The 20,913-nt window shown below is 36.4% G+C and overlaps 1 protein-coding gene across 1 annotated transcript in view; it reads right to left on the bottom strand.

Moving 5' to 3' along the window:
- The window catches only part of DOP1A (DOP1 leucine zipper like protein A), a gene marked incomplete in the record, with an annotated part of 125,170 nt that overhangs the window by 44,123 nt on the left and 60,134 nt on the right, over positions 1-20,913 (bottom strand). Inside the window, 9 exon segments of the mRNA XM_027769901.1 lie at positions 383-657; positions 1,961-2,582; positions 9,059-9,292; positions 9,966-10,080; positions 12,360-12,479; positions 14,396-14,516; positions 16,249-16,357; positions 17,222-17,331; positions 18,088-18,187. Of these exon segments, the coding sequence (XP_027625702.1) occupies positions 383-657; positions 1,961-2,582; positions 9,059-9,292; positions 9,966-10,080; positions 12,360-12,479; positions 14,396-14,516; positions 16,249-16,357; positions 17,222-17,331; positions 18,088-18,187 (1,806 nt within the window).

Here is a 20,913-nt window from a genome sequence, read left to right as displayed (position 1 = left end):
ACTGAGATTAAAAAAAATTTTCATGGGAGTTTAGGAGAACTGAAGTTTTACTCTATGAAAAGCAAAAGTGTCACAACCACTTAAGCTGGAAATCAGTTCTACCATGAATAAGTACTCCTCTTTTTCTGGCTGAACTTATTTCCTCTATGGCTTCAGTGCCCTAATACTTGCCTTTATTCAAATACGCTTATCCTTATCGTCCTCTCTCACAAAACTGAGGACAAGATGCCCTACTCATCGAATGTGGCATCATTTTCTATGTAGTATGATATTACAAAGTGTTTGATTAACCCTGAAAACCTTTAAAATCACTGCTATGTAAACTAGGTCAAGAATCACATGTGCAGTGAATATCTTAAGTCATTTATTTCTTAGAATTTACCTTGAAAAATTCAGTCTTGTCAGCTATGTATCTCAGATTGCCCTGCGTGAGGGGAGGTCTAATAACCACGGCTACTCTGCCCTGGTTTGGACTTAAGGGTTGTGCAGGCTCCATACTGTTGATGTTTTCCCCAGTGACCATGGCCACAGACTGAGTCAGTCCCACCAGGTCCATGACTAGTGAAATGGCAACACTCTGAACGTTGAAATCATTTGCTTGGCTGCAAGCGTTCATCAGAGTCTGAAGCCACTGTGGAGGCTGAACATGCTCACAGTCTGAAACAAAAGACAGAACCACCAGAGTTCATTACACCGCATATTTCACACATACTCTGTTAATTTAAAAACGCAAAACAATTCCACTTAACTTGAAGTTTTCACCTAGGCCTAGAGCTTTAAGAACATAAAACAGCAACAAGAATTTCATAAACTTTTCTTCAATATACCTTTATCTTATGCCAAGTCATACAATTGGTTTTCCTGTCCTGAAAAATAGCATATTAGGGCCAGCAGGTAGAGGTGGCTGGTTTCCCACATGGCCAGCCATGGTTGGAGTTGTGGATCTGGTGGTTTGGTTTGAAAATCATACCAGGCACATGTGTGTGCATGCCCAAAATCCTGTGTCTCAAGAATGAAGAAGGACTGGGACCAGCAGTTAGCGTAATGGCTGTGTTGCTGGACTCCCATGAAGTCGACCGCGGTTTGCGTCCTGGACCCGGTGGCTTAAAACTCATGCCGGGCATGTGTGCGTGTGTGCCCAAGATCCTGGGAGGAGAATAGAGGAGAAGATATTGTGGCATGGCCATCCTCCCTGGGGGGTGATTTCTCGCTGTCTCTCTGTCTCTGTCTGTTTGGTGAGCGCACGCGCCCTATAGCAAAAACCTCTCCAAAAAAAAAAAAAAAAGAATGAAGAAGGACTGTGGGATGGCCATTCCTGTTAGGAACAGGGGGTGATTTATCATTTTCTGTCTCTCTATCTCCTCTCCAGTAAGAGCAAGTACCCTATGGCAAAAACAAAAAACAAAAACAAAAACAAAAGGTCAATCAACAAACATTATGCAGTATTCACTTACTGTGTGTATGCTTATATAAAAATTTAAATGAGGGAACCAGCAGTTAGCGTAATGGCTATGTCGCTGGACTCCCACGTAGTCGACCGTGGTTCATGTCCCGGACCCGGTGGCTTAAAACTCACGCCGGGCGCGTGTGCATGTGTGCCCAAGATCCCGAGAGGAGAATGGAGGAGAAGGGATTGCGGCATGACCATCCCCCCTGGGGGGTGATTTCTCGCTTTCTGTCTCTATGTCTCTCTCTGTCTGTCTGGCGAGCGCACGTGCCCTACAGTGAAAATCTCTCAAAAAAAAAAAATTTAAATGAAAATGAACGCATATACTGGTCACAATAAAGGATCTAATGCAAACCAGTGGATCTAATGTAATATTATTGGGTTGTCTTCAAAGTCATGACAAAAAAAAAAAAAAACAAGAAGCAAAAAACCAGTTTTAATATGAGTGTTTCTTTAAAAATTGCTATTTTTACAAAAAATACTGAAATATCAATAACACAGAGACAACCTTACCAGTCTCTAGTTTTTCAGAATGTAACTCTGATGTGTGGCTCCCCTCAGCAATGTAAACTGGGAAGCTTGAGCACTCTAGGAAGAGCTGACAGGCAGCAAGGAAGGCGGAAAGGTATTCTTTTGAAGTTTTCTGTTTACTTATGTTTCTCTCTTTGACATCTCCTTGAGAATCTCTGTCCCATTTCGAAGTCTCTCCTCGTTCTCGACTGAGATCCCCTTGATGCTCAGTAGCCAACCCCTGAGAAAAAGAGTTGCTCTGAACAATATAGAGGTTTATAAGTCTGGTAAGAAACTGTTGGACATACTCCAAGCAGCACTGCATTGCAGTCTTTTGGGGTGTCTTCCCACTTCGGGTTGCTGTCCCCTGAGTGACTATGGAAGGCGGCTGGATGATGGTTTCCTCAGATCCCACTGTGGATGCTGTTTCTGTCTCTGAGGATGTGCTACCAATTGGGATGGTAGTTGTCCCCTGTCCCTGACTCAGTTCTCTGTCGATGTCATCAGTTCGGTCGGCCTGATATTGGATAAATTCAGTGAATCCACTTTCCGATGATCGACTACTTGGTGGATTTTCTGCATCTTCGAACACTTCAGTAGGATTTTCAAGAGAAACTGATGACACCTAATATATTTTTTTAAAAAGCAAAAGGCCGAGTAGTTGAATAAGTATATTAGCACCTAAAAATTTAGGGATAAATTTTAGATTACATTTTTACAACTTAATCTATGTATTCTGTTGAGTCTTAAAGCAGTTTCTTAAGGCAAATTAAACTACATAATTGATTAAATCTTAAAACATATTCATATATTTATAATAATCAGTAGGAAATACTGATATGGTTTTAATGAACAGTTTAATACATATTCATTCAAGTATTTTCTGCTATATGAATAGCATAAAGTTAAGTTCTCAAGGGCAAAAATATCTGTCTACAAATGTTTAGGACCTATATATATTTTCTTATTTCAAATGACTAATAATTTGATTTCATGAAATCAATTTCCTAATGTCAACAATGTGAAGAATGAGACAAACAAAGCTGAAAAATGACATTTTAAAGACAGAAGTAGGGCCAGCAGGTGGCATGGAGGTTTATGCAGTTGGATCCTACAAGGCTGGCTGCATGAATCAAGTCTAAGATCCAGCAGCTTGAAAATCAAACTGGGTACACGTGTGTGTATGCCCAAAATACCAAGAGGAAAATGGAGAAGAATAGTGGTGTGGTCATCTCTCATGGGGGATGATTTCTCACTTTCCCCTCTATCTCTGTCTCTGGTGAACACTCACATCCTGTAGCAATCTAAGCAAACAAATGAAACTAGAAGTAAAATCTAATAGTTCATTTGTTCAGGACCATAGGAATATGAAATTTCTGTTGAAATGTGTAAAGCGCAAATTAAATATTTACTATTAACCTTATATTCTTTCAATGAATAGTTGCTGAACTTATGGGTCAGACACTATTAGTGAAGGTATCAGAAATGAACTTATTTGTCAATTTTTCTCCTCTGAAAGGTTAGGAGTAAAAGAAAAAATGTACAATCTAGAGAGGAAGAAAAGAGACAATTAGTTACAATATAAACAAATTAAAACCATCTTCTGGAGTAGTGCTGGACTATACTAATTTTTCCTTCCCTATGATAAGGATAGGATAGCTACAATCATCAAGTACATTAGTTTAAATTAAAAAAAAAAAAAGTTGTACATCTCATGAGTTCCTTGGGTGATTGTGCCAGAGTATAATTTGAATAAGATCACAAAGTGACTAAATAATATATAAATTAAATGTTCTGCTGCCCCAAACTAGGCCACATCCAATGTTCCCTGCTTCAAGGAATGGCACTACCATTTATCAAGACTGGAATGCAGAAACCTAGAGGTCATTTTTGGTATCCTCTCCATCCCTCCTCCCCCCTTCCCTACAACACCCTCACACCCACATCAGTCTAGAGGTTATGGGTGGGGTCTTTGAGCACCACTCACTAGTTATGTGATGTTGGAAGTTATTGAACATCTTGAAACCTTAGTTTCCTAATGTATATAATTGAGACGACAATAATTTATATATTTTATAGTTGCGATGAGGATTAAGTAATAATATATACAAAGTACCTGACACAGTCTAGCATTTAGTAAACACTTGATAAATGTTAGTGATCACTCATTATCCTTACCAATTTATTACTAAATCTCTTTTTATTTTGAAGAAGTTTTATTTTGCTATAGGGAGCGTGCGCTAGCCAGACAGACAGAAACAGAGAGATAGAAATTGAGAAATCACCCCCCAGAGGGGATGGCCATGTCGCAATCCCTTCTCCTCTATTCTCCTCTTGGGATCTTGGGCACACACGCACACGTGTCTGGCGTGAGTTTAAGCCACCGGGTCCGGGACTCGAACCGTGGTCGACTACATGAGAGTCCAGCGACATAGCCATTACGCTAACTGCTGCTCCCTTACTAAATCTCTTTGATTCATCCTGAATTTATTACTAATCCATCCATTTCCATCTTCCCTTCCCCCATTCTGTTAGCACAAGTTACTATCACCTTTCACCTACACTACTGCATCTATTTGTTTCTCAGATTCATATTCTACACTGCAGCCACGGTACATTTTCTAATATGCAGGTCTGATTATATTATTTGCCTTTTCCCCTTCGGTGTCTTCCCATTACCCCTAAGATAAAGAATAAAAGTCCCAGTATGGGGAACAAGGATCTGCAAGAACTGGCCCCAGCCAGTCCCAGGGCCTCTCCCAGTGGTCTGCATAGTGCTCCTTTCTGCCTAAGAGCCTTGCAAATGCTTCCTCCTCTTTATACCTTGTCCTTGTCCCACCAATTCCTCTAGGCTGCTCTCAAATGCTCCTCCTTCAAGAAAGCCTTCTTTGGCCCCCATCTTCAATCAGGTCATCACCTTTCACATCACTCTGCTTTCCTTTATACATTTACCACAACTACATTTATGTACGATTGCTTAATATGTGTCTCCCAACTGGAAGGAAAAGGTCAACAAGGGCAGAGGCTGCCTACTCCACCATCAGATAGCTAGCATACCGTAGCTAGCCTACAGTGGGTACGGGATAAGAGAGGTTGTTTTCTACAGTTCAAAGCTAAAACATCTGCAGCTCAGGGAGGTTATAAAAAATTGCTCAAGGTTATAACAGATAAGCTTCGAAGCTAAAAGAGTTTAGATGAAATGATTTTAAACTTCATGTTCTTTTCAATACAGCTCACTATTATAAACCTGAAACAGAAGAAGCTTTTATATCATAATGTCAGTTTAGAGAATATATTAGAAATGAAATTATTTGTCAAGCTTCCTCCTATGAAAGCTTAGCAACAAATTAAATTCCTGCATTTTTTTAAGAGTCACTCAAATGGTAAAATTGTTATTAGCATATTAGCATAAAATTACTTCTGTATGAACTTTTAACATAAGGGTCATAAAATAATAGATGTCATTATAATAACAGAATTTAAGCTATAAATTCAGTTGAACTTGCATAAATTTATAATATTTAGTTGTATGACTTACATTACATAACTGAGTTTCAGATCATTTTATAATAAAATACCTTACTGAAAATGAAAAATACATGTTTTTTAAAATAAAAAACATGTTTTGAGCATGTGATATAGAGACCTATACAGTGATTTTACAAAAATGTACTAAGTATACAGAGTCAAATTTTAGGTTTATAATTTTTTTTAGAGGTTTTTGCTATAGGGCGCGTGCACTCGCCAGAAAGACAGAGAGAGCCAGAGAGATAAAAAAGCGAGAAATAACCCCCCAAAGGGGGATGGCCATGCCTCAATCCCTTCTCCTCCATTCTCCTCTTGGAATCTTGGGCACGCATGCACATGCGCCCGGCGTGAGTTTTAAGCCACTGGGTCCAGGACTTGAACCACAGTCGGTTACATGGCAGTTCAGCAACATAGCCATTATGCTAACTGCTGGTCCCAGGTTTATAATTTTTTTAAAGAATCATTCCTTCATATATACTTTCAAAAATGGAATACAGAGAATAGCTTCAGTTTTTAAGTATAATTAATTTCCAGATCTCAGTAAAAATAACACCACTATATGTCAGTAGAATACAGGAAATAACATAAATGGCCTGAGAACATACAAGAAACCAAACAGAGAAAAAGAGAAAAACATACTCTAATGTAAATCAAACTTGTTTTTAAAAGTGTATTTTTAATTGTCCATTTAATGAGTGGATACTATTTATCTTACCGCTAATGAACAATAAAGGCTTCCAAAATTTTTCTACATAGTAAATCATCACATATTTGAATAGGCTATTGAAAGCCTACTAAGGCCCTTCCTTCTCCTATACCCACTAATTACATTCAGATTTAAAAAACAAACAAAAAAAGCTTCAGGGCCAGCTAGGTGACATGATGTTTAAGGCAGCTGGATCTCACATAGTTGACTGCATGGTTTCAGTCCATACCCAGCAGTTTGAAAAACACACCAGGCATGTATGTGTGTATGCATGCCCAAAATTCTGAGAAGCATGGAGAAAAGGGATTGTGGCATGGTCATCCCCCCTGGGGGGCCTTTCTCACTGTCTCTCTCCATCTTTCTCTCTGTGTGTCAAGTATACACACCCGACAGAAAAACAAGTTTCAACAACAGTTATTATTATCTATTTTAGTTTCAGTTCTAAGAGGATCCTAGGAGCATAATTTAAGTAACAATAGTGCAACAAAACAAAATTTTCAGCAACAGGAGAGACAATATACATTAAATAATGAGCAGGTTGGAAGGAAGAGAAGAGAGACTGGTTTCAGTGTACGTAGGATAATTTTGTGGTACATTTAAATAAACTGAAGGTTGATAATGTTCATTTCATTTATGAAGAATACCTTTAGATGGACCAAGAAAGTTTTGGGAATAATATCTGAGGTAAAAGTTGTATGAGGTAATGTATTTTGCTTGTCTTGGGAAAAAAAAAAAAGGCAAATAAAAAAAAAAGTAAACAAAAGTAAAACAATCCAGGATTAAAGTAATAAACTTTGTACTCTAGACAATTTAAAATATTTGTTTTAACATAGTGCCATTGTCCCTAATTCAATATAATTAGTATGTAATTCAATCAAATAGTTTCACTCATTAACTATAATATTTTAATATAAACATGAAAGATTTTAAATTATTGGTACTTTTCCATAGACATTTTATGAGTGGTTAGGTATGTTACTAGTATCAGGTATTAAAATTACTATAAGAGTTTAATTCTAGTCAAATTCATAAATGAAATATTAAGGATCTGCATGACTGACCAGAGTAAAAAGATTCTGGATTTCAAGAAGAGAATGTCAAAAATGTGAAGATGAAATGGCCTGTGAAGTTTCGATACAAACCTGCTGCCCACTATTATAGCCCTTAGTCACAGGTGGCTACTGAGCACCTGAAATGTGGAGAGCCTGAGAAACTAAATTTTTGTTTTTAATTTTGCCATGTGCACTCACAGAGAAGGACAAAGAGACAGACGAAGTGAAAATTCGCCTCACCATGGGGCATGGTCACATTGCAATTCCTGCTCTTCTCATCTCTCCTTCCTTTTGTGATTTTGGGCATATAAGCACATGTGGCCAGAGTGTTTTTCCAGCTGCTGGGTCTGGGACTTGAACTGTACAGTCAGTCTTGTGAGATCCAGCTCATGTAACCACTAGGCCATGGGGTGGCCCATCAATTTTTAATTTAATTCATGCTTAAAAACATAATTTAGGAGCCAGCATGTGGCATGACAGTTACGGTGGTCTCTCAAATGGCTCACTGTGGTATGAGTCTGGACCTGGAGGCTTGCAAATCATACTAGGAGCATGTGTGTGCATACCCAGAAGCTCAGGAGAAGAGTGGAGGAAAAGGGACTGCGGCGTGGCCATCCCCCTGTGGGATGATTTCTCACTTTACCTCTCTCTTTCTCTCTGGTGAGCTCACTCTCCTATGGCAAAAATCTTAAAAAATAATAAATAAAACTCTAATAATTTGATTATTAGAGACTTCTAAGTATGTTTCAAACAACCTGGGTATGTGACTCTAATTTCTTAAATTTAAACTTTGTGAGAGTAAATACAGATAAAATATTTCTGGTAAAAATTTAGCATCTGGATGAAGTATGCTATAAGAGTAAAATAGATTTTGAAGTCTTACTACAAAAAAGATGTACACAATTTCACTCATATTTTTCAAGAGGTTTTTGCCCTCCAGCCTGTGTGCTCATCAGAGACAGAGAGAGGGGAAAGTGAGAAATCAACCCCCCCAGGGAGTATGGTCATGCCACAATCCCTTCTCCTCCATTCTCTTCCCAGGATCTTGGACAAACAAACACACACACACACACACACACACACACGCACACACACGCCCAACATGATTTTTCTAGCTGCCAGGTCTGGAACTCGAACTGCAGTTGGCCATATGGGAGTCCAGTGGTGTAACAACTATGCCACCTGGTGGCTCCTCACTCATTTTTTTTTAATAGGTTATCAAATTTTATATAGATTACATGTTGAAATGATAATAAACTGGCTCTACTAGTCTAACATATAATTAAAATTAATTTCATTTGCTATTCACTTTCTCTTTTTTTTTATTTTGGAGAGATTTTTGCTATAGGGTGTGTGCACTCACCAGAAAGACAGAAAGAGACAGAGCAATAGAAAGCGAGAAATCACCCTCTAGGGGGGATGGCCATGCCGCAATCCCTTCTCCTCCATTCTCCTCTCTGGATTTTGGGCACGCACACACACGCGCCCGGCGTGAGTTTAAGCCACCAGGTCCGGGACTTGAACCGCAGTCGACTACATGGGAAGTTCAGTGACATAGCCATTACACTAACTGCTAGTCGCTGCTATTCACTTTCTTTAGCGTAGCTTACCAGAAACTTTAAAATTACATAGGTTGCTCACATAAATAGTTCTGCTAGAAAGTGCTGGTATAGAAAGTATATGAGATGATCAATTGCTATAAGACTTGGATCTAAGATGGATTCAATAATATTTAAGTACTTCTGCATAAATAAGTTTACTTAGCATTCTTTCTGCTTCAGAGAAAAATAAAACCAAAGAATAAGAGTTTATTACCTTTTTGTCTTCCCATTCTTTGACTGAGTTGTTCTGCCCACCTGGAAACTGTAACACACCTCCAGTGCCAGCAGAGAGCAGTGGAGGCTGAACCTTGCTAAGGATCTTGGAGCACAGCCTGAGTGAATCTGTGAGTTCAGACAAGTGCAATGTCTGGAGATGGCTTGTCAGGGCAGAAATCATTCTGAGCAGCAACTGGGGTAAGTGTTCTGTCTGGATTTCAATATAAGTCTCCTGAAAGTAAAAGTGAAATAAAAGAAGTTTAAACAATGTATGATCACAAAGTTATACTATTTATTTTTCAATCTATATAAATAAGGTAATAATGTTACTCATTGGTAAAGTTTTATATGTATCATGCTCTTAATTAACAATATATAGTCATTTAATTGATGACATAAAAACTCTACTCCCACTCTATTTATGTATTTCAAGGCATATATTATAAAATAGCCCCAGTTAAATCTGGTACATTACTGAAATTATAACAAAAGTGAACAGAACGAGTTAGAAACAAAACAGGCTGAATGTCATACCTGACACAGCACCCTCATACTTCTAGTAGGCTTCAAAATGAGAAAGCAAAGAATTGAGGAGAGAAAACATAAGGGGAAAAGATTCCAACAGTCTTCATTTAATAGACAGAACTATTAATGAATATAAATGCAGCATTAGACCACTCTATAGTAAACAATTAAGATTTTATAACATGCAATTATGAGGTATATTCCAGGTATTATAATATGTTGGAGGATAAAACACTTGGAAAATTTTATGAAAAAAGACTAAAGGGGGAAAACCACTTTAATTTTAAAGATGAAATTTATTTGACTATAAGATTTGCCTCCAACATGAAATATTTGAACTATTATTAGATTTCCTTGATATTTTAACAAGGTAGTCTTACCAAAGAAACTATATCCAACAAAAAATCCACCAGTAAGCAGAAATTGGTCAGCTGTAACTCAGATGACTCACTACTATCTCCAGGCCCCATCTGAAGTCTGGCATGCAGTGTCCTCCTAAAAGGACAAAATTCACTTTATCAAGTACACTCTCAAGTGACATGAATACATGTGACATCAATGTCTTTCTAATGAAGTCCAAATTAACTCACAGTAACGTTCTTGTGATGACATGTTCCCTTCCCCTGGGGAACTATTGTACTTGTACACGGAAAATTCTCAAAGCAAAATTCCTACGTTCAAAGTCTCCCTATAACCCCCATCCTGCTCTTATAAGTGTTTTAGGTAGATATCACTTTCTGAGACTTATTTTCCATTATTCTCACTGTAGATGTCATCCCCTGGTAAAAATGGACTGTTTGCTACTTGATTTCTAAACTTTGTTTTTATCAGTTTGTCACCATGGACTACTGTTTTCCTCCAACCACATTTTCTCACATCTAGAATGTATCTGTCTTTCAAGAGCTGAGATCAAATGCTACCTCCTCCAAAAAGTCTCTTTTGAACCAAGGAATAGACATCAAATATTCACATTAAGTCATACCGATTTCATATGACCACAGAGGACCCTAAACTCTGAAGATACAAAGTAGGAATATGATAAAATCACTGACCAACAAAAATATAAGTATATATACAAATAAATGCAACAATGTGACTGTATCCTGAGGGTGACCTCTATTTATAACCCTACCAACTGGGCAAGTGGGAGGAGTAAGTGAAGGCTCAGCAGCGTGAAATTAGAAATAAACACGGAAGGGTAGCTGTGTGTTTGTGAACACAAAAGGGGAAAACCAAGAATAAAGTCTAATGGCAAACAGATACTCATAATTCTGCATTCCTATGTTTTAATCTATGAAGGCATTTGTAATTTTAAATTTTTAAATAATTATTTTATTTATTTTTTGAGGGAGAGACAGAGACAAAGATAGGCACCCCTACCCCAGTCTCAGCTAGGCATACACGTGCATGCTCAGGGATGTCTCAGCATATTTCCCATGCAGGTGTAGTTGTGCCAACGTTGTACCACTGCCTGACCCTGTAATTTTAAATGTAATACTAGGGGAATATATATACATGTCTAAAAAACTCGATTTTGGGACCAGCTGAGGGCGTAATGGTTACGTCACTGGACCCCCATGTAGTCGACTGCGGTTCACGTCCCGGACCCGGTGGCTTAAAACTCACGCCAGGCATGTGTGCATGTGTGCCCAAAATCCCGAGAGGAGAATGGAGAAGGGATTGCAGCGTGACCATCCCCCCTGGGGGGTGATTTCTCGCTTTCTGTCTGTCTGTTTCTCTCTTTCTGGCAAGTGCACACTCCCTATAACAAAAACCTCTCCAAACAAAACAAAACCTTGATTTCTCTTTATATCTACTATGTCCTAATCTATTAAAAATATTGTGATTTTTAATTTATATTAGGAATATACATGTTCATTGCCTGCTTACTCCCTCTAGAAAGTCTTTGAAGACAGGGAGTGTCTATATGGCTACCACAGCACTTTTCAACTGGGTGCTCAACATCTGCTAAATGAAGTTAAGTGAATGACTTTCTAAATCATTAAAAGGATTAAGACATAGCAGCAACATTTATATTTTCAAAAACTTGTAATCCTGATATTATACATGCTTACTTTTGACTACAAACTACTGAGACTTGAGAAATTAATCTTGTACTAAGAGGATTTGGTCTACAGCAGAATTCAGAGATTCCACTCAGGGTCACTAGTATCCTAGTATTTTTCAAAGCATTTTTTATGTTTCGTGTCTCAGGAGGTAGAGACTTGTTAACACTCATAGGTAACAATAGCGTTGGTTCTATGGCTTTGAAAACATAAATGTGATGTAAGAGCTTTCTTTGTTAATCAAAGTGGAAATCATTTTTTGAAAAGTATACTGAGGTAACAGCCACAAATTTTCTATCTTCTCTACAACAAAGAAAAACTGGATTACTAAAGACTAGAACAGGAAAGTCTTTCATCTATGCTAGTGAATGACAATTCATCTCTAAACTCCTTTCCAACTGTAAGACTATACGATCGGGTCAGCAGGTGGTGTGGTGGCTAAGAAGCTGGACACTCCTACATGGCCAACTACAGTTCCAGTCCCACAACAGGTGGTTTGCCTTCTTGCTTTCTCTAGTCAAATTAAAATAATGAATAGATAAAATTAAATAATTCTTTAGGGGGAAAAAAGACTATATGATCAATTATTTTATATCCTAGAGTGTCAAGGTAGAGTAAGATTATGGCTATTAAATAATTAATGGTTGTCAGAAAATAGGAAAGAACATTCTTGATACTATTAAAATAAATAAAAGCAGTTTAACATACCTACAACATTCTTCAAACCAACGTGCAACGTAATCCCACATATAATAAGGCTCAAAGGAATTGAAGAGAAGGTTGGCAGTTTTTATTAGCTCTGCTGTTTTTTTATTTTCCCTTAATTTGCTAAAAAAGAAAAAAAAGAAAAGAAACAAAAACTAAAAAAAAAAATTTTGAAATTTAAATGTGCACATAATATTTTTAGGTCAGTACACATCCCTAGATTACTGCTAGAAAATGTGTTTGTAAGATTGGAACAAATAATTTTTATCTATTGTTACTCTATTACTTTACACCCAATTACTTTCACAAATATGAGTTTTCATCATTCAAATATATGAACAAGATAAAAAATTAGTCTTACATAATTTTTGCATCATTAAAAAAACACACAAAAAAGTCCAAGGTCTTTCTGAACTAATATCGAATAGTGATTTGACTTTGACAACCTTGATTCTCAAGAATTATGTCTGCTTTCTTTTGTGTTTTTGCTTTTTGTTTGGTTTGGTTTGGTTTAATTTTTTAAAGATATTTTTGCTATAAGGGTGCGTGTGCTCGCCAGAAAGACAGAGACAGAGACAGAAAGCAAGAAATCATCCCCCAGGGAGGACGGTCATGCTGCAATCCCTTCTCATCTCTTCATGAGGTCTTGGGCATGCATGCACACAGGCCTGGCACGAGCTTAAGCAGCCAGGTCCAGGATTCAAACTGCAGTCGACTACATGGGAGTTCTGTGAAGTAAACATTATGCCATCTACTGGTCCCTGTTTAGGATTTTCTGAAGAAAGATAAAGTTTATTTTGACCAATTTGAATCAAACTATTACTCTTACCTTGATAGACAACAATAAAAGGGACTATTACCATAAATAACCATTATTATTGAAATGCCATCAGGGAAAGATAGCTTTGTTTCTAGTGGCAGTTACATATTTTCTCTTCCCATTATTTCAAATAGTTAAGACAATTTTCTTTATATAGTGAGATACTGGCAGTATACTTAGTATACTATAGCAGAAAAGACTAATTATTCTATGGAGCAAAATACATTCTTAGAGTTAGTACAGAATGAAACAGAGAACCAGATCAGTCAACACTAACTTCTCTAACAAAAAATACAACAGATTATATCACATCAGAAATTAAAAGTCTTAAAATGTTTAAAAATATATATTGATAATATGCTTTTAGGAAAGTTCTAAGTATCTCCAAAGTCTTACTAAGGAGACACAGTGAAATGCACATTATGTAAAACAAACAAACAAATCCCTTTAGTCTTGGAACCTTTGTCGTATTATGACTGATGATACCGGTTGTCTGCTTAAAGTAGAAAAGAAAAAGACTATCAGCATTTATCTATCAATGACTTAAGAGAACAAGACATGCTAATGTTACATTATTTGTCTCAGACATTAAAAAAAAAAGTGTGTGTATATACACATATATGTATGTATATATATGTGTATATACACACACACACATATATCTTAAAGAAGAAATGACCATAACTTAGAAAAAAAGGAGACTATCCAGTGACCTTTCACTCATTTAACCCTGCATTTGAGTCTTTTTTAGATCTATGACTTGGTCTCCTGAGTATGTTAAGTCATCAAGAGGCACTATCCCCATACAAACAATCAGGCCTGGTTTCCAAGCAAGGTTCAGCTGCCATTATTAACTGATATGTGGCAGTTAGTCTCCTATGAGTTTGGTAAGTGTAAATTCCTGTAAGCCTTTATCTTTACATTAACTGCTAACTTTTAATTTTCTAAATTGGTGACATTAAAAACCAAACTTACAAAGTTGTGGTTCTATTGTCATCCTTAAAGTGCCTACTTGATCAGAGTAGTTAATTATGCTACTTGAATCACCAAAATATAGTGATATTTTAAATCAATTTTACTCACCAGAACACAAACTCCAGAGTCAGATTCCCAGTTACTACTAACATTTCCAGTTACATTACGTGACTATATAGAGCAGTGTTTACTTTATGAATATCAATAAACGAGGATATCTATTCTTAATTTTTTTGTAATCTACCTGCTTAACTGAGTATGATCCTTGCTGAAGGGTGGTTCCATCTGTAGATCCAATTCTGCTTTGCACTGAGAATATAATGTTCTAAACACTTCAATCAGGACATCTTCCAGAATTACAGGCCCTAATATTAATACAGAAATTAAAGGCAGTAATTAGTTAGCAATGGCTAATCATTATTATCTATAAATTGGCTATTCAATTAATTATGATTTAAAACATGTATTAAAATTTTTTTCAGAAACTAAACTACACTTTCTATTTTTAGAAGTTAACTATAAAATAGTAAATAACTGAGGGAACGTTTATTTGAAATATAGGTTGATATAACAGAAATTATGGAATTAGGAAAATTGACTTTAATCAGTAAGTCTGTTACCTTGGATAAGTTATTATTTGAGTTTTAGTTTCCTTTTCTAGCATGGGGATAATACCAAACCCATAGTACTATTTCAAAGATTAGGAAAAATATTTATGAGGTGAGTAGTATACTTTCTAGAGTATAACAAGTATTCAAAAAATGTACTTGTAAGACTACTACTATTAATTATTTTAAATAATACTAAAATGCATGAGACTAAATTTAATTGCTTCAGCAAATACAAATGTCCTGAAAAACCAACCAACCAACAAACAAAAAAACCTCCTAAGGCCATTGCTATAACTCAATTTATTCTTATATTTGAAAAGGTTCATTTTGAAAGTTGGTAAAAGAACTTATGCATATTTGCTATTATCATCTGCATTTTTATTGCCAGAGGGCACATGTGCTTGCCAGAGATGGAGAGAGAGTGTGCAAGAATGAGAGAGAGAAAGAAAGCACCCCCTGATGGGACATGGTCACTCTACAACCCTTCCAATCCCATCTTTTCATCCAATCAGGACCCTGGGAATTCATGTGCCATGCTAGGGCCAGTATTCAAACCACAGTCATGGAATGCAGTTTCCTCAGCCACTGTGCTAGGAGCTGGCTCACATATGCATATAACTTGAAAAAATTACATTATAATTTCCATGTATTGTTACTAAAACCCATATTTTTTCTTAAATTCTGTCTCAGGTGCCATAATTAACTTCTCCAAAGACCCATATATAATAAATATATAATAAAGAGAGGATACAATACAAAACAAAGGAGGTGTGGGGAAGAAAGTTAAGGGCTATAACGCAAATATTTTTCTTCAAGTTCTTGAATTATGTGAACTATAAATTATTGGACTATAAGAAAGCCATGATGCATTTTTGCATAGAAAAAATACATCATGACTTTTCTGACAATTCAACAGTTGTGACGGATCATAAATGTTTCAATTACTAACTAAATCATGATTAAGAAGAGCAAACATCTTGGGACCAGCAGTTAGCTAATGGCTATGTCACTGAACTCCCATGTAGTCGACCACGGTTCGAGTCCCAGACCCAGTGGCTTAAGCTCATGGTGGGTGCGCGTACGTGCGTGCCCAAGATCCTGAGAAGAGAATGGAGGAGAAGGGATTGTGGTGTGGCCATCCCCCCTGGGGGGGTGATTTCTTGCTTTCTATCTCTCTGTCTCTTTCTGTCTTTCTGGTGAGCACACGTGCCCTATAGCAAAAACCTCTCAAAAAAAAAAAAAAAAAAGAAGAAGAAGAAGAGCAAACATCTTTAAAATGATTTTCCTGCCATACACAGTACAGGGTAAATATATGATATACCTACTTGTATCTTAACTTTATAGCATAAACTGTAGGTAAGAAATTGTTGACAACCTCTACCTAAAGAACACCTCAAAATAAAGAAATTTTGATGACTTATCTTTTTCTTATGAAACTATACAAACCAACCACATATGACCTTATTCCCTGGACAGTATATATTACCTAGCTCAGGTTTGTCCAGCAAGCTGATTAAAATACGAAAAGGTTTTAGATCCTGCATTAGAGTGCTCTCTTCTCCAAATCCATTCACTTGTAAGATTCCCACCATTGCCTTTAAAAAAAGAAAAATATACTAGTTATTTAAAAAGATTCAATAACTTTTAAGAAAAAAAGTATATTTTTAAATTTAACCATCTGTAATGAAGATTTTTCAACCCATACTGTTTTTCTGAAGCCCCTTCACCAAGAACTACTTCTTTTTCTGCTAGGAAATAAAGTGTCATATTCATCTTTCTTGAGAGAAGAAAAAAGCCCTTAAATTTCTCTTGAGGAAAAAAGGGGAAGAATCCAAGAAAACTGAGAAAAATATATACATGAGTTGAATGTCCTAAAGATAAAAATGCTTCTATTTCAGATAATCCCAGATTGCCACATGATCATAGCAATATCAGCTGATACGCAATTATTTTTCCATTAGAGACTCAAAACAAACAATATTCTTATAACTTCACTCATTTTAAAATCCCTTATACATATATTCTGTTTACTTTGAGGCATCTTGAGTAAGTATAATTGAAATAAAATAGTATGAAATAAACCTGTGGATTGTTTTAACATACCTATTACAGCAGCAATTTTACTGTATTTGGAGTCCTGTTACAGCCCATATTTTCCTGGGGCTTCACAGGAAACAACACAGGTACTGATACATTTTTAGAAAAGCTCCAACTGTCTTAGAGTAGACAAGAAGCTGCAACTATATTTTAATAAAGTCATGTAAACAACAAGGTAAGGTTAAAAAAAAAATCTCTGGCTTTACATGGGAGTCTAACTTACGATTACTTATCATTTTAGGATAATATTTGTTATGGTCATTCTTGGGAAGTATGTGAGCTTTGTCTCTCTACACTTCAATTATGAATTCAATTACTACTCTAGTAGCAGTGCATAAAAGAATAATGAAAGCATTCATTACCTGGACCAACAATTCTTTTGAAAACGTAGTGAAATAATAAGTGGCATGTTCCTCAGGATTACTATGTCTTGTGCTTCTTGGTCCTATTATAGCACCGTTGTTATCGAAACCTCCATGGAAACAAATTGCAAAATGAATTAAAATAAAATTCTCAGAACTGTTGTTCACTAAATACCAAAACAGCAAATTCTCAAAAACAGCACTAAACACTTACCATTTAGTAGCCCATTCAATGTCAGCAAGAGAGATCATTTTAGATAGTTGAATAAAGGGAAACCAATTCAATAGGTAAAAATCATAGTATTCTTCCAGAATTATCCTTTTTTTTCCCCTCGATCTTACTGTGAATCAACTGATGACTCAAAACATCGAAGATAAGTTACATTGCATCCTCTCATTTTAGGCAGTAAGGAATTGTGAAGGTAGGCCAAAGAAAAAGTATGGAAGACCAAAGTATACATAGTGTCTTACTACTGAAATACGAGACTGGTGTCAGGGGAGACAGTAGTACTAGTTCTAAGTCCTCTGAAGACTTTAAAGTTTAAGAAATTATATCATTATTTTGAGTATTAATTTATCCTTCTTTAGCTACTAACTTAGGGGTGTAATAACCTCAATTTATAAGGGAAAAGTTTTTTTCCCAAAGGAAACATGATGTCATGGGTTCAAATAGCCTGTGTTTGACTAAGAAGTTTCTAAAATTTCTTCATACAACACATAATTAATTTTGTTTATATTTTTATTGTCTATTAACACAAAAATCTTTAGTTTTTTTATTTAGGACATACAAACAACTTGATAATACTTATGTATGAAAAATCTCTTCCCATCTTTCCCAACTATGACCACATACAGCAAAGACCTACCAAGAAGCCATGCGTAAAGTCTTCGGTTCAGGGACATATCCCTCCTTAGTACTACATGAAGGGCTGCTGACAAGATCCTGATCATATCTGGTCGAGTGGCCTGAAAAAGTTAGGAATGTGGCTAAACTTAAGCACATACAAAAGCATATCTGTTTTCTTTCTTCTTCAAAAAAAATATGCCTTTTGGGGGCCAGCAGGTGGCATGGTGGTTGAGGCACTAGACCCTACATGGCCAATTGAGGTTTGAGTCCTGAACTTGGCAGCTTGCTTTCTCATTTTCTCTTACTCTCTTTGTCTGTCTCTGATCAAATAAAAGATAAAAATAAATATATAAAATTAAATAAGTAATTCTTCAAAACACAATGCCTTGCGATATGCACAGAACTTTAGGGTAGATGAGGTACTTTCATATAATACCATTTCATTTAATCTTTTAAACACAAGAATTATTACTTATACTTTATAAATTAAAAAACAGGGAGAAAGTTAGGTAACATGGCGATTTAGCTGCATAGCTTAAACTGTATTTTAACTTCCAGTATGAAGTTCTTCATCCTATCTAGTAGTAGCAAAATCTGATACAAACCAAAGAAAATGAAGCAAGATGAAACAAATGTAAGAAAATCATATGCCACTAGTTTCCCACACTTACAGTTCTTAAAGGTTATTATCATCACTGATTCCAAGTTCTTCATTTCTTCTTTTTAAAAATTTTTATAATGTAGTATTTCAAAAATACAGAAAATATAATGGACCCTTTTGTATCATTTAGCTTTAAAAAATTTTAATATTTTTCATTTTGTTCTGTATCTTTTTTAAATATTTATTTTATTTATTTATTCATTTACTTTAATTTGACGAGAGAGAGAGAGAGAGAGAGAGAGAGAGAGAGAGAGAGAGAGTGAGAAAGCAAGCCACTAGCGAATGAGAAAGCAAGCCACCAGATCCAGAACTTGAACCATGGTCGGCCATGTGGGAGTGTCCAGCACCTTAAATACAATGCCACTTGCTGGCCCCATTGTTCTGTATCTTTTTAAGAGAACAAAATTGTTTTCTTTGTCTCTATCCCAATAGCCTTGATTAGATGTATAAAAAAATATGAAGATCTGTTTTTACCTAAAGTACCTAAAATTTTTATAAAAAGAGAGACAGGAGACAGCTAATTAATTTTCTGTTAACTTTAAGAATATTACTAATCACACATTAGAATAGAAACTTGCAATTTGCAAATTACAATGTAAATTGGAAAGTGGCAGGTTTAAAAAGCATTGTATAAATGAAGGACCTGAGACTCCCAATAGGCCTAAGTGCTTAGCCAAATTCAAATGCCTGGTTAGTGCCCCAACTGACCTTTCCTTAGTTATAGATGAGTTCACTTTATACTACATTATTTCTAATAGAATTAGAAAGGGATTCAGTCCAGACTATTTGCTTTAAAGGAATCACAGAAATAACTGAGATGTTATGGAACACAGATAAACAGCTGACAAATTCACTCCTTTGAACGCAGAAATCTTCTATTTATCTCTGCAATTCTCAAACTGTGGTCTCAGACCTGTGGATCTCTAAGACTCTTTTGGGAGGTCCACAGGTAAAAACTAGCTATTCATAATAAAACTATATATATTCATAACAATACCAAGCAGTTTTCTTGCCTTTCTTTGCTGTGTTGACATCACCCAATAGCTGGTGAAGCTGCTGGCACCTTCTCATGAAAAGAGACAGTACAAGAGTGGCACCCACTGTACCGCTAATCACTGTATTTCTACTGCCATGTACTTGTAGTAAAACAAAAACAAAAAGGAAAGGAAAATCCAGTTCACTTAAGAATGTTATTATTGGGGGCCAGTCAGGTGGCATCGTGCTTAAGGCAGCTGGAACCCACATGGCTGACAGCATGGTTTGAGTCTCAGACTTGACAGCTTAAAAAACACTGGACATGTGTGCATGCCCAAAATCTCGAGAGGAGAATGGAGTAGAAGGGACTGAAGCAGAGCCATTCTTGGAGGGAGACGTATAATTTCTCACTTTCTTTTTCTGTCCTTCTCTCTTCAGTGAGTACACACACCCTGTAGCAATTTTTTTTCTGGTTTTTTTTTTTTTTTTTTTTTTTAGATTTTTGCTATAGGGCACATGTTCCTGCCAGAGAGAAAGGGACAAAGAGACAAAAAGTAAGAAATCACTCCCTAGGGAGATGGACACACTGCAATCTCTTTTCCTCTATTCTCTTCTTGGGATCTTGTGCATGCACACAGACGTGCCCAGCATGAGTTTTAAGTCGCCGAGTCCAGGACTTGGACCGTGGTTGACTACGTGGGAGTCCAGCAACATAACTATTATACCATCTGTTGGCCCTGCATTTTTTTTTTTCCAAGAATGTTATTAATGAAGTAGCAAAAATTTGTTTTATTAATCATTAACCTTTGAGTACATATATTGTAATATTCTTTGTAATAAAATATTACACAGATAGTCTTCTCTTATTTACCTTTAAGAATGACAGCAGTCTCAATCAAAAGCATTTACACAACTGAGCTGTGAGTTGAACTATCAACTTTTTCACAGAATTCCTTTTTTTGTTTTTTATTTTTAGTTTGCTATTGCCTTGTACACTCACTGAAGTCAGGTAAGGGTGGGTGGGAGGAGGGATAACCTCCCAGGGAGCATGGACACCTGCAATCCTTTCTCCTCCATTTTCCTCTAGGATTTTGGGCATGCACACACACATGGACACCATGTTTTCCAATTGCCAGCTCTGGAACTCGAATGGCACAGACAACCATGTTGGGGATCCAATTGCCTTAACCACCATGCCCCAGAATGCAA

This window comes from Tupaia chinensis, unplaced genomic scaffold (assembly GCF_000334495.1).
Source record: "Tupaia chinensis unplaced genomic scaffold, TupChi_1.0 Scaffold000097_1, whole genome shotgun sequence".
NCBI classification, from domain to species: domain Eukaryota; kingdom Metazoa; phylum Chordata; class Mammalia; order Scandentia; family Tupaiidae; genus Tupaia; species Tupaia belangeri.
Note: the sequence above shows the minus strand (reverse complement) of the source record. Positions and strands in the feature narration are given on the sequence as shown.